This window comes from Anopheles bellator, chromosome 2, assembly GCF_943735745.2.
Source record: "Anopheles bellator chromosome 2, idAnoBellAS_SP24_06.2, whole genome shotgun sequence".
In the NCBI taxonomy this organism is placed as follows: domain Eukaryota; kingdom Metazoa; phylum Arthropoda; class Insecta; order Diptera; family Culicidae; genus Anopheles; species Anopheles bellator.
In genome coordinates, this window is record NC_071286.1 from 31,910,229 (window position 1) to 31,925,542 (window position 15,314).

General features: G+C 51.8%; 1 protein-coding gene across 1 annotated transcript in view; it reads right to left on the reverse strand.

The window, feature by feature from the left end:
* LOC131207385 (uncharacterized) overlaps positions 1–8,373 on the reverse strand; it is a 32,107-nt gene extending 23,734 nt beyond the window's left edge. The window contains exon 1 of the mRNA XM_058199997.1: positions 7,561–8,373. Coding sequence (XP_058055980.1) covers positions 7,561–8,373 — 813 coding nt within the window. The remainder of the gene's footprint in view (positions 1–7,560) is intronic.
* Between the last annotated feature and the right edge of the window lie 6,941 nt (positions 8,374–15,314).

Consider the following 15,314-nt stretch of genomic DNA (forward strand, 5'->3'; position numbering starts at 1 on the left):
GCGGCCCCCGGGGAATTACTTTTCCGTCTGGCGGTCGGTCTCCCTTCGGTCGGTGGTTGGTGGTTCGGGAGCCGTTAATGTCGCGGAGCTCCCTGGGTCCTTTTGGACCCGACCCGACGTTGTCCGCCCGCCCCGGACACAAAGCTCGTAAACGGGAGCTCATTTGCCTGCTCCAGGAGCTGCTGAAACATGGCGAAACATGGCTGTTGAGTTCGCGGTACATCCTCCATTCCGTATCTTCCATCGTGGGACGAGTCCACTTTCGGGACGATCGTCACAATTGGTTGATGGTTTGCAAAACATTTTGTTATTACTTCGCGACATGTTTTTTTTTTTTTTTGGTTGTCACTTCACCGCTCGATGCTTTTCGACCTTTCGAATGGGTCCGGTCCGACCTTGGCACTCCCTGGACGAAGGAATGAATCAGCATCCTTTTTTCTCGCGTGGGCTCGGGAAATTCGGGACACCTTAACACGGCCCCGAAGCGGGTGGCACTTTAGTGAATGGAGCGAATGAAAGTTTAACTTCCTCGTTGTTGGGGCGGAGGCCGACGATAAGACCTGACCGAACCGATTGCGCTTCACACAAAGCATAAACCTGAACGAGTGGCAGGTTCTTTCCGATGTTCTTCGCGCTCGTTTTCATCATCGACCAGCGGCCCTACCGCTGGGCCATCTCATTATGGCGGAATTAATTCCGTAACAAACGGGACTATCATCATTAGCGCCGCGCACCAATTGAATGGGCGGCCGGGCATTCAATGCTCGTGCCCGGTGCTGCCATGCTTATGCTTATGCAGTGCCCACTACCCGTCGGCTTCCGCGAACCGATCAAGATATCGTCCGGTACCGCGGTTTACGCGAATTGTTTTGCAGAGATTTTTAATTCAAATGGCTTCACAATTGCAATGCAAATGCTGCGATGTTCATTAAACGATAATTGGGCCCTTAAACAAACTCGGGGCTCACCGAAAGGCGCGAATGAATTGTACGTTAAAACGGAACGGCTTGAAACTCTTTTCATAATCAGTTACGATGCTGACGGCATCGACAGTAATCCAACTGAGCTACGTAACTGAAGTGGAGAAGTGGCCAAACTGTTAGTTCCTTTATTTACCGGGATCGCAGCTGTCGCTGTATGGGACGTAGCGCCGTCCTGTTTTTAATCAAATGTGGTCTCAGTTTTCGGACTCAATTTCACCGAAGAACCAATCAGCCAACATTTCTCGGTAGCGTATGCCACCGACGATTACGGCGGCTCCTTCTCCGTTTTGGACCAAAATCCTGACCCAATAGTCACTCTTTTTGGGTACATTGGTTTCTCTTGCACGACGTATTGGTTTTCCGAACCCCGAATACGACGAATACGAAATACGAAGTGAAAATGAGCTTTTTAAATTTTATACATTTTGAATTGAAGACTCACTGCTTTGGAAATAGTGTGGAAGTTTGACTAAATGTTTACAATTTCCAGAATAAAGTTTGTCGTTTCGCAACTCAACTAATAGATAGTTTAAAATCCCCATAAATGAAGCATGTCAATTGATGTCAATTATTTGTCCATTATTTTCCAAACAATCTGTTCTTTGATGGGAGACATGGTAATGATTCGGGGCAGTTAAACACATTTCAATCGTTTCCATTTAGCTTGTCGTCAAAGTCACGATGCGAACTATCTCTAAGAATGGCAAAGAAACCACGAGCCACACTTCGTTTCGTTCGTCAACAATGCCGAGTTGGTGTTCCGAAGGACTTTCTGGCCCATGTTCCATTCCATTTAGATCCCTGCACCATACACTTCTCCTTAGACAACCAAAGTTCCTTTTCTGTAACAGTTTTAAGTAAGACGATTCCAAATTTCACACCATCGGGCTGGCCGTTTTCGGTGGTGTCTCGAAAGCCATCTCTATTTGCACCGGGCTGGGCGTACACCGCGATTGGCCCGCTCCTGATACGTGCCCGAGAACGTGCCCGAAATGTGATGCTAAGCACCAAACACACGTTTTAATTAGTTCGATCATGTGCGAACACTTATCGTCTGCAACAGTGCCAGCCCCCCGGGAGTTGCCAAAACCGTTTGCCGTGAAAGGGTTTTTGGTGGGTGTCCCACCGACATTGCCCGGAGCCCGAGTCTAAACGGAAAACATAATTACCCAAAACATGGTCGACCGAAGCGCTCCTTCTTTTTTTTGTTTGTTGGCCCCATCCACCAGCCGGGTTGGGGCACGGGCCAGGAATTGGACCGTGTCAACCGCAGGGTGGCACAAGGAACGCCTGCCACCCCCCCAACCACGGTGACAGCAGCCCCGGAGCCCCCGGAGTCCATCAGGAGTGGTCTCGTTAGCAGCTCGCTTGTTTAATTGAATCCTCCACCGCCAGATGGCTGCCACAGAGAGTGCTCCGACGGCGTCCAATAGCCGCAACCTGGCGTGGTTGGCACCAGAATTATGTGGCGTTATGCTAAGACGCTTCCCGACGCTAAGCCCAAACGACGGAGGTGCGTTTTTGGAACCGAATTTGAAGCAACAGTAATTTGCGGCGTGGCGTACCTCACACCAGAGACCAGCACACCCAACACTTTGCGGCATAATTACGCGCTGCTTGCCACGGAAGTTGCCACGTATAGCGCAACTCCGGTGGCCCAGTTTTTTGTTACAATCTGTATCTCTCTCTCTCTCTCTCTCTGTTTGACTGCTTCACCCACATAACGTGGCTCGAGCCGACTATGTTTGCCTTCATTTGTGGCGCAATGCTGTTGATGTTGCCGGCTGCTGCTGCTGCTGTTGCGGTCGCGGTCGAAAGACGGTATGTCTGTCGTGGTCGATGGTTTCTCTTACGGCGGACTGAGCGCGGAGTGAGTAACGGGGGGTCCAGCCGTCGCCAAGAAGTCGTTTAATGACTTATCTAAATCAACGCGGAACGCCAGCCAGCGTCACGCCGATGCAGCAAAAGCTCTTCGGGGGTCCTTGTGTTCTTAGCTGGTCATCCGGTGTGAGAATGAAAGAACTATTTGAATGCAAAAAATTGGAACACAATCCGACGAAACAATCCGACCGGACCGGACCAGGAGTCGGACGTGCCCACTCAACGCCGACCGACTAGGTCCTAGAGCCGCTTCGTCACGTCTTTCCCTTACGCGGGCCCGAACGTGACCAAGAGCCCAACACCGACGCGCCCCTTTTTCACGGCCACAGGCGCCCAAGGATCAGGGAGGGCATGCGGGGGCTCAAGGCTCCACGGGCCCCACGGTTATCCTCGTCGGTTTATTTATTAGCGAACGCGCCACCACCACGCGGATGTCCTTGGGGCCCTACTGACTGCTGTGTGCGCTCGTCCCGGCATCCCGGGAATGCTGCCCCGGGAAACGGCTTACCGGGCGCAGCCTTGAAGATATTTGCCCCCATTTAGACCCCGGGCCGGGCCGGGCCGGGCCGATCCGCCGGAAATGGCTGGTAATACATCGCGCCTGCCGCACGATGCTGCTGCTCCTGTTGCTAATGTGTGCTCATTGTTATTGCCATTACGCACAAATAGTGTGCTTACTTTTCCGGTCCACAGAGAGCACCTCGGCGACGGTGAATTCGGATTCGGTCGGCAAGGCAAGCATAATTAACGGCAGACCCTGTTTCGCGCCAGCAGAGGCCTTTTTGCAGTCGATTTAACCTTTTGGCCGGCGTCGACGCAGAAGCTCGATGGCAGAAGTTTCAATGAATTTAATTAAACTGTACAACTCAACTGCGACGTGCGACGTGTCAACGTGCCCGGCCCGTGCGGACCGGATTGTGGAGTCTCCCTCAGCCTTCCGGTGACACCAGAAAGGTGGTTGGCATGATTTGTGGCCAACCGGGACGAACGGAAGGCTCGGGGAGTCCGGAACCGGGCGATGCCGGTTTCCGTGGGAAGATCTTGTGACAAATGACAATTGATATCGTTTGTGGTCCTGGCCCTGGGCACAATGGTTTCAAAGGGGGCTGGGACGAGCAGAGATTAGTCGCACACACCACCGACCACAACGCACACTGTTACGATATCTGATGCAACGTCCCGGTAAGGAGTAGTGTCCTTATGGCCCCTCAATTTATTTAATTATGGGGTGAGGTTCAGGTGCTTGAATTTTAAACTATCGATTACTTGACTTCCGAAACAACAAACTTTGTTTTGGAAATTGTAAACATTTCAGTGAAAACTTATTTCCAAAGGGGTGAGTCTTCTATTAAAACTCTACGAAACTTGAAAAGCTCATTTCATTTAAGCTCATTTCCACCTCGATAGTTATGTTAATAAGCAGAGTTGTCACATTTGGAGCTCGGAAAACTCACACGTCGTGCAAGAGAAGCCAATGCACCCAAAATGAGTGGCTGTTGAATGAAGATTTTGGTCGAAAATGAAGAAGGAGCCACCGTAACCGATGGCGTACGATACCGAGAAATGTTGGCTGATTGGTTCTTCAGCGAAATTGAAGATGAAAACTTGGACGACACTTGGTGTGAACGACGTACCATACAGCAACAACCACAATCGATAGTTTGCGCCCTATCTTCGGAATTCAAACACTAGCTAGAATTTCGTAATCTTCTTAACAAGTTTAATGATAAGCTCTTGTTAAAAAAAAATCGTCCACCGTGGACCATGTTTGGGCAACGAAACCCCAGTCGTCATCGTTTGACCCACAATCGATCGCGCACCTGTTGATGGTGTTTATTCACAGGATCCAAACAGCCCCGGGGGGGTTATCTGGGTCTTCGTCGCGAATCCAATCCGTGCTCTCTCCCGAAACGATTGTAAAGTGCAAAGTTGGGAAGAGTCGCAAGAACCGGGCCCCTTTGGCGGATGTAACGCCTTGCTCAAGGTCAGTAGTGCAGCAAGCTGGAAACTTTTTCCCTGCGGCTGGCACCACGAATGGCAACATTCGGCTCCGGGGAGGCAGCAACAGTGCTTTATTGCCACGGTAAACATCACACCCCGAGTGTCGAGTGTGGTGTTTGTACAGCGAATCGGAAGTCGGGCGCTGGGCGATAGACGTAGACGCCAGTGGAGTTGCAGACGTGCATCGAAGATGGACAGAATTTCGGTGCAGCTCCCAAAGAAGCTTCGGGCAAACGAATCCTTCGGATGGTTTGCAGAGAAGCGATCAATTTCATGGAAATAACGGTAGCGCTCGGATCTTCCACCGAGCTTCAGATCCTTCTACCGGGAACTCTAAAATTAAAGTCTGATTAAGTCTCTGTAATTGCTCATTATCGGTAACTGGTTCCGAGAGCGCTCTCGAAGAGATTCTCCGGCGACTGAAGCACGGTCCCCGGTGCAAAAGTGACGTACTTCCAAGCTACGTAGTCTACCCACGGGCGGGACGTAATCGGGTGGATAAGATGCAGGTTAATTGGCTCCACTTAGCACCCGGTGACAGCAGCGGAGCGCATTGAAGCGCGACCCCGGGTGCAATTAATTGACGCAATCTCGCAACGCAAACAGTAGCCGGGGCAGCTGTTTCGCTCCCAAAGGACACGACCCCACAACGTTGGGCGGCAAATCACGCGAAACTCGGAATGGACAGGCTGACACAACGACCCGTTATCTTGAGCGGAATTTCGCACACATTCGTGATAAGATGCGCTATCGGCTGGCTGGCTCCGGCCCCGTCGATAACAGTCGTGTCGTAACCGTGACTCAATCGATCGAACAACTCTCTGCTCTGCCCCATATAATATCGGTCGCCGCCCCAAAAACCGACCGCCAACAAATGCAATATCCAATTCCAGGGTGCATCGCAGGGTCCGGGTCCTGGGTATCGATCGGTGGCTGGGCGTGGCTGGGCTGGAACACAATCAAATTCAATTACTTCCCCGCCGAACGGCCAGTGGGGCCGCTAGGCCGCCCCAAAATGAGTGCCACCCATGGCCTGGGCATGGATTATTAAAAAGGGCGAGACCTCAATCATCATGCAGAGGTTCCGGACCCAGGAACTATCGGCCCCCGGTGCTGGGTGCACCGGCCAGAACCAGAAAAGAAAAGGGCAAACAAATAGGGAACGGGGAGACGGCCCCGGCTGAGGCTGAGGACAATTTTCCCGAGCATTCAATCGAACGAAACACACAGCCGACTTCTCAGACTTCCAGATGCCGTTTTGGTCGTTTGCCGGGTTCTTTAATATTCCACAATTTAGTACAAAACCCTCCCTGGTCTAGGCTACGGTGGCCTCATAAATTATTGCCCATCAGAGCACGGGATTCGGACTTATGCAAATAGGGTCGTGGCTGCTAACACACCGTTCAGCACTGCTCTTCTCCGGGTAGCCATCGCCGTCCTGCGCTGGTCCATTTTACGACCCTTCGGGCTCACAGGTACGGTCGCACCGAGATGATACTTCGGACGACTTTGCCGAAGTTGATTGCTTTGTTTGCATTGCCGCCACCTCGCAGGACGCCCCAGACTAGACACTCAGGTAGGGACCGTCGTCAAGAAGAGACTGCGGAGTTGAGGAAACCGTAAGGCCGTTCCCGTGAAGCTCTCGCAGAGTGCTGTGATCTGTTTCGCACACAGTGCTGTGCAATTTTTGTAAGGATCACATCACACTGGTTAATATAAACGTTTCAAATAAAAGTTCAAACAAACGAAAAATATAAAGCCGTTTGTTGTTTACAGCAAAATAAATAAGGGTATCATAAATGGCTCACCCTTGTACCGGGCCGATCGAAATGAGCGCTGTGGTACGAGGGCAATTCAAAAAGTTCTAAGACATTTAAATTTCCGCGGGCTACGTAAGTTCTTTTGTTTTGAAGTGATAGGTTGTTACACATATCACTCACTTATGGTGAAAAGCTGAGCCATTTTGAGTAATAAGTCAATTTTTGACAACTGTTTTGCTTGGACAAGGTTTGGCTCATCGGCGATGGTTGTCTCTTCCAAAAAATAAAGGGCAAAGAATATTTATCAAATTTTGTGTTAAAAATGAAACTAAGAGCGCGGCTGCATTCAAAATGTTGACTGTGGCTTATGGTGAAGCTATTAAGACCAAACGCAACGTTCAAAAATTTTTCAGACGTCCGAGAAGAGGTGAACGTCGAAAAGCCAAGTTCGGTCGAAAGGGAACAGTTTTGCTTACAGTTTTCTTCGATTGAGTTGTTGCCAAAGGATAGAAAAGGACGCAGCTACGCTACGATTTAGTAGATAAAGAAGGCATCACCGATGAGCCAAATTTTGTCCAAGCAAAACAGCTGTCAAAAATTGACCGATTACGCAAAATAGCCAAACTTTTCACCATAAGTCACTGACATGTGTAGCACGCAAATGCAAAAATCGAAATCGAGAATCGAACATACGCAGCTCCCGGAAATTTAAATGTCTTTGAAATTTTTGAACAGCCCTCGTATGTCTAGTGTTAAAATTTTCCCTTTGCTAATTCGCTATTTTAACCAGAAACAGGGTAGGTCACAAGAACCGGGCCTATGGAGTTTCTGGACCCTGGATTACCAGCGGAACCGCTGGAAGCGGCCATAAACCATAGCGACACTACTTTCCTAGGAACCCCGAAAAAATCCCGTTAAAGAACCCCGGGCCTTACCTGGCTCGAGTCGGGACTGGACGTGGGAACCGAATCCTTCGCATCCTTGCCGCCGCCGCTCGGGTTGGTGCCGTACAGTGTCGCCACCTTGCCGTAGGCCGGCGTGAAGGTGTTCGGATGATGGACACCGAACACGAACGGTCCATCAATATCGGCCCCGGTCCCTGCCGGACCGGGCGGTGACTCGGTTCGCCTCGGCGGCGGCGGTGGTGTCTTGTGATGGTGCTGCTGCTGCTGCTGAGCTCCCAGGAACATCCGTTGCGGAGGAGTGGGCGGTGCTGGTGAGGCCGCATCCAGCAGCCGGCGGCGCAGTTGCTGGTGCTGCTGCTGGGGCGGCGGCTTTCCGGCCGCGTTCAGTTGGTTGTGATGGTAAACCAACTCGTCGTAATCATCGTCATCGCTGTTGTTGCTGTTCACGGTGTACTGATTGACCGTGCGCTGATGATGCTGAGCCCGCTGGCGCCCATCCAGGTCCGAAAACTGGAAGTGGTGCCGCACCGCAGGATCAGCACCGTCGCCCGTCGGAGACGGTGGACTTCCGTACGGGTAGCCCTTGTGCGAGTCGGTCGAGTTCCACGCATCGTACTGACGGGTGATCAGGTTGAAGTCATTGTAACCGCGGACCGGCACCTTCGGCACGAGGCCCCCGCCACCAGCCGCCGTGCCGTTGTACTGCTTCTTCGTGCTGACCACCTGCGGCTGGGCCCGGCGCTCCAGCAGTGGCCGGGTGGACCGGTTAAACGGATGATCCCGCGTCTGCATGGTCTGCTGGCTGCTTGTGATGCCCAAAATCTCCGTTATCGTCGGTGACATCTAACACACACACGCGCGCACACGCTTCACAAAATGGTTGGTAGCGAAAAAGAAATTTTCATTCGCAAGGATCGAAGCGGATCGGATTCGAGGGCACCATTCGCTCGTAGCACTCATTTACACGGCTCTTCCGTCGTGTTTTTCACCTACTTCCCGTTACACGAGGCACGCACTCGGATCGGATCAGCTTCACTTACACCGGGTGGAGCTTTCCGGAAGCTTTCCGGCCGGCTGATTTCACTTGGCGCACTTCCGTTATTCGCCCGGCCCAGCCTGGCACGGAGTTTCCGCTGGCGCGTCGATTGATCGATTGGCCGGAGTCGCTTGCCGTTATTTTTTTCTTCGATTATCTTCCGCCACTTGCCGGCCAGTGCAATGCACACAACACTAACGAACACCGCACATACACACTGCCACTCGTCGTTATCTTGCCCCCACCGAGGCAGCCCCTAATCATTCGGCCACCCTTCGGGTGGTTTCTTGCGCTCACTCTTTCACTGGCGTGGAGGCCTAAAAATAAATACCGGGAAGGTCCGCTGGGATGATAGCGACGGAGCCGGTGCAAGTGCAGCAGGAACCGCGAACTTTCGTCACTTTCGCGAAGTTTCGCCACGCGAAGACTCTGAGGGCGAAATGGGGACACTAGTCACTGTGAGTCGGCTGTGGAACCTACAAAGGAACGGAACGGAATGAGCTGGATGAAGGTGTCGTTGGGAGGCGATCCAGAAATTGTAAACAAGCAGCGGTACATCCGGGAGCTGTCGAAAAACTGCACCCCTACACACGATGGTGGCCCTTCCGGCAGGACCACTGATAAAACAGAGGGCGCGAATGCGCTTGTGGGGGTTAGATACGCGAAGCTGACGCGCTTATCGGACCGAAGACAGACACCGGGGGGAAAAAAAAACATTCCCAAAAGGTGGTGTGTGACCATGCATTTGATGAGCCGCCTTTTCCGACACTCTGTTCCCACCCGAGCGACACCCCGAGTAGGGGTGTCTGCACCCTGCATTCGTTCCCACTGGGCTTCCCCGGGCAGAACGGGACCGGTTCAGCGATTCTTTCCCACCGCTCGAAGGGTTAGCTCGTCCCGTAAGAGGGGGATAATTTCTATTGCTTTCCCACCGGCACACAGACAGCTGACGCTGGTGACAGTCGGGGTCCGTCATACCGTGAGATAAAAATCGACCGCATGCATCGGATTGCCGAACCCCCTTTTGTTTCGTAACCGGAATATTCGGAATCTTTTTAGTGCACGGTTCTTTAAAGGAATGGCTCTCTCTCTGATCAGCTCCTACAACCGGAAAAAAGCCGCGATGGAGCGAATCATCAAACGGGGAACGCAAGCGAGCGCACATCTTCCGGCGGGGACCACGGGAAAATGGGTGCCCGAAAAAGGGGTGTGCGGGAAAGCCACGAAACCGGGCGCTGTGGTCAAAGGCAAGAAGAGGAAGCAGTAGAAAACCGGGTTGCTCCGTCCGCGCGGGGATGGCGCGCGGAGTTTAGAAGGGAGAGTCAAAGAAGAGGCCACAAGAAGGTAAAAACAAGCGCCGAAAGAAGGGGAAGAACTAAAACGAAGTGAGCAAAAGATAGAAACAAAAGAATAGCAACAGGGAAAAAGCAAAGGAGAAGCGAACCGAAGAAAGAGCCACCGAGCGGCGGGCGGTGTAGCGAAGCGTAAAGCGAAAAGGTAAACCGAATGCCTCAGCTCAGTGCCAGGCGCAGAGCAGCATCACCAAACAAGATCACACAACACACAACCCGTCGGTCGTCGAAGTCGGACCCCCGGATTAAATGGAACACAAACACAGGCGGCCGAAGCTTTCCACCCTGGTGACGGGTGGCGGCGGTCCTCAAAGTGAGACGATGGCGCGTATACCTCGCAGCCCGATTCAACGTGCACACAAAGCACAACGACGAACGAACGGTGACGGTGCTGCAACCCGAAACTTACACGCTACGCGTTGCGCCACCCGTTGGACCGTGGTATTGGCCGAACGTTGCCCGAAAACCGGCCTCGAATGATTCGAAATTTCGTGATGCACGCAAGCAAAATGCCACCGCCGTCACTGCAAAAAACACGGGCGGCGAGATCGCGGACACGCGCGAACACAAACACGCGGTACGCAGACGCAAACGTCGGGGGTTGCGTCGTCGTCGAGTGGCGAGGAGAAACTAAACCTGCGCGGCCGCGACCTGTTCAGCGCGATCCGGCTTACGCCACACGCATACAGCGCGAGCGCGCCAGAGAGAGAGAGAGAGCGAGAGCCCATCGAAAACACCTTGATCACCGGCCACGCGAAGGAGTGAGAAGGCGCTGCGCAGGTGATGCTGTGTGCGTGAGTGCGAATGGCCCACCAGCCCAACGGCGGAAAGGAAGGCGCTTGCGGAAGACGGAGAAGCTGAACTGACTCACGTACCTGCCCGCATAGGAGAAGGAGGTAGCATCGGTTTCGGGCCACCGTGAACATGCTGCTGCGCAAACGCGGTTTGCGCATGTGTGTGCCGGCTTAGGTGGCCGTTTCAAGGTTTTCCTCGTTGACTAATCGCAGGTAGTCGCCGCCCTGCTGATGGATGCTGTTTTTGGCCGTGCCGAGCTTTTTCGGTAAACTGACGATATCGTGGTCAGGTGGACGCTACGCTGGAGCCATAGAGCAAGCCCCTGATTTCGGAGCTCTGGGTAGTCCACATTAAAGCACAACGTTACAGAAAGCAACAGTACTGTCAGCTGACGACAGTTGAAAGGCACTACACTTCGATCCGTTCCACAGGGGCTTCGATCTGTTCGTCAAACCTATTCCCAGTTGGCAGCCGGATCCCGAAGGTGCTAACTATAGCACCGCTTTTCTCGGCCATTTTACCCTACCAGTAGATCGGTCGAAGGAGTTGTTTGTCTGGCCACCCCGGGTTGCGTGTCCGACCAAACTTGTTTACCACAAAACCTTTCAAACGTAGTTCGTAGTCAGTAGTTCCCCCCCATCTACCGAGCCGAGTGCTAATTAACTGTTCTTAACGCGCGAATGGAAACGGCAACTAGTTCTGGACATCACCAACAACAACAACGGGAATGAAACACGGCGCCCCAAAAACTTCTACTTCTAAATCTCGAACAAAGACCCTTCAATCTCCACCTCAAAGACCTGAATCGCATAATCAACCATTAATGGCCGCAATTACCAGTAGGACCGCGCACCGGCTACCCCAGGGACGGCGTTAAAGCGCCGAAAGCGCAACTTTAGGACCCATAGCACGCGGTCGCGGTATCTGCGAGATCGTTGAACTTGCGCCTCATCCTGGGCTATACTGGGCTTCTGCCAGAACTTCTTGCGGCCGAGAACCATAGCCCAATGGGGAGGCTGGGGCAAACTACCGTATTTTTCCGTATATAACGCGCACCCATATTTAAGAGAAAAAAATTGAAAAAAACAGTTTTTTATTATACATTTTTCAGAAATGTGATATCCAACAAATATCAAATGATAATAATGTATTATTCTAAATGTTCTTTAAATATTCTAAAGTAGACTAAAGATAAAATGCGTATACATTGCAGAAGACATACTAGTATTTTATATTTCGTAATAATCTTCAAACTCAGATTCACTGCTGTCTCACAAATTGATATTCTCCAATTGCTCTTCAATGTACTCCTCATTGTCACTCTCTGAAGAGTTCTCATAAATTGCGATATCTTCAGATCCATCCATAGCATTGCTGCTTCCACATTTTTTAAATGATTTCACAACTACTTCTGTTTTAGCTCCCTGCCATGACTTAATGACAATATTGTATGGATAATTATATTCCTAACATATGTTTCATTTCATAATTTAATCAATAATACCATAAAATATGTACCTAAAAGGGCACATTTGTATATTTAGAGGAGACAAAATTTTTACTCCCCTTGTATAACGCGCACCCAGATTTTGGAGCTAAAAAAATTGTGAAAAAGGTGCGCGTTATACACGGAAAAATACGGTATTACGTCTCCTCCACACCTAATGGCCCCCCTGATCTGGGCAAGTTCCGTTCTGCTCCCGTAGAACAGAGCAGAACAGAGCGAGCGATAATTGGTGGTGCGCCATGACGGACGCGAAAAGAAAGCCGAAGACACCGCAGAAACCGGGACGGAAGATGCCGCGTCTAACGAACGAGAGATGTTTCGAAAATGGACGAAAACCCGGACGATCACTTCTGATTGCTCGCTCTGACTGCTTTTCGATACCACCGATCGGCTCATCGGCCACATCGCCCGGTGTATCGCTCCAAAAGATCGCTCGTAAATTCAATTTAAAGTTTGATCATTTTTCGAGGGCGCAAGCCTCCATCTCCATGAAATTAGAAGCGCACTGATCCGTGGCCTTGCCGTGCTCTTCTCAAGTTGATCGTCGGCAGCACGATTCGGTCAGCTTTAAGAGCCATTGCTCAACCAGCAAAGTCGTCCGACACGTCGTGGCGTTGCTTCATCCGCAAGATACGCAGCCCCGGGAAGAAACCCCTGCTGCCCGGGGGCCTCTGTACGCTGCCGGGTTTACTGTGGCCGCTTGAGAGTTTGGCCTATGTTTTTCTTTTATGATTTACCACACCGGTGGTTGTATAACGGCACGGCCACGAGTGTTTGTTGCGGAACCCTTTCCAATTCTTCGATGGGTGTAATTTTCCAACTTTTATTTCACCACAACGTTTCCTCGGAGTATGTTTAACTTCTCCACGTTATTTCTCTACACCCCTCGGCAACCCCCCCTGGCAACGTTCACCGATCGGAGTGGATCGCGGTGCAGACTGCACCGACCGGCCGGATCTCTCTATCTCCGAGGATCGACACGAAGCCGAAGGTTACCAAAGATCAAGCATCACATCATCGGCAGCACCGTGCAGCGTCATGCTGCACAGGTGAGGCCCGTGGCCGATTCGATTGCGAGGCTGAAGCGCGGGATGACCAAATATTTGGACGGCGCACGTTTTTGTCTTGCGCTTATGGAGCAACCTGGCTGCCTGGCTACAGGGTAACCTTTTACTGGCCGCCCCGCAAACCACGTCTTATTAGGGGCATTTCGGAGTCGACGAGCACCTGCGTATAATCCCAAGTACGTAGACGTCAATCTTGTTTCGCATAATTTGTACATCGGGGCCAGCCGGGCCACGCCGGAATATCTGGGTCACTGGGTAGTGGTACGTCCGAATCGGTCCGCTTAATTCGATGCCCCGATGAAGAGCCCCCGCTTCAAACGGCGCACTGGCAAGTAGCGAGTCCAAAGCAAGTGCCTTCCGAGATCTGAGGAACGAAGGATCCAACATTAGAGCGGTTGCAACGGAGTTTCTCACGGAGCGCGTGCATCCGCGACGCCGAACACAATGGCCGACTAGGCAACCGATTGAAGAGAATACCCAGCGACCCGCCAAGGAGACGGTTGAGAAATTGAACGTTTCAATAAATCTTGTCGGGCGCATCCCAAAGACCTCGTTTAGTTAATTTGATGTGTGTGTTTTTTTCCCCCCCCGGTTGGGGTTCCCTGCAGAGTTGGCAGTTGGCTTTTTATGGGCTGCTGCACCCGTTCAAGGCCATCGCGCCAAGCAGCAGTAAATTTCCCGTTTCCGCCCGTTGGTTCCTGCTTGTTTATAGGCCACTATTCTCGCTGCTAATCCCAACTGTCATAGCACACAACTTTCTACCCAATTTATGACGCGAGCCCTGGCCACGCTTTCACATACATTGCTCGGGTCTTCCGCGACGTAACGGTGCCCATAACGTCGACTTACAAGTTTCGCTAACCCAAACATAGCACACCCCACGGGCGAATGAATGAAGGTCGAACTCACCCTCACCCGGGATGACCGGGGATCCAATAAAAGTTCCGAACGGTACCGAACAGAACGGCACGCGGGAACCAGTCTCCAGGGACCGGACTCCGGGCTCCCGGCTCCCGGCTCCGTTTGGCGCAGTAACGAACTCAGAATGCATCTGCAGGTTCCCGGGGCAGGTTTTATTGCCGTTGCAATCTTGACCGTCCCGTGTCGGTCGCACGGCAGGGTGCACCAGGCTTCGTGAGCCACGTTCGTAATCGGCGCTAATGTCCCGGGGAAGGCGATGGCGCGATAAACTGCGCGAGCAGTGCACTGCATCTCGCGTCTTTAGCGTTTGTCACCATTCTTGCAACCGGGAAGATCGGGACCTTAAGACCAAGTTGTTGTCGTGAACCGCGACGAAAAACAAGTTCGCTGTGTTTCTCTCTCGCTCGCTCTCTGTGGACTCAGCCAAACTGAGGTCCTGAGGTCCACCAAACGGCAGGTGTTCAACTTGTTGAAAGCCCAAGAGGACCCAACGTGTATAGCTTCCCAACAGGCCCGGCCGGACTGCGATGTTTTGCTTCATTATCCTTCGCACCGGCAAACTGGTAGAGAGCGGCGGAAGATGCACCACAAGCCACGCTGTCCGGTCATCCCAATTTGTGCTTCTCGGTCGCTTTCTTACACTTCGTTCGGCATTCTACGTGCGGATCCATTAAGAAGGAGCCTCTCGTCTTATGCGGCGGAAAGGTTGCACTCACCTTGCCGGTATCGGGTGACGGGTTCGAGCCTCCTCACAGCAGGTTCACATTTTCAAGATTATGTACGGTCGATTTGGCAAATGACAATGGCAGAGGCAGCATCGGCCGAAAAAAAAAAAACAAAGTGCTGCCAATCTTGCAGCTGCTGTTCGGAACATTCTGTACCGATTGCCCTAGAAACAACACTTCTGGTGTAGCGGATTGTGATTTCCAAAGGCATAGGTGTGTTAGAACGAGGAGAGCCACATTAGCATCAAGCTAAATGTTTACTGCCCATTTGATGCACTGTCAGGATTCGATCTGACGTGTTTCGTATACCGAGCAAATTAGCGTGTACTTTTTCATTTGGTTGTAAAACAAAAACGACTGAATCTTTTTCGATGCTTGAAC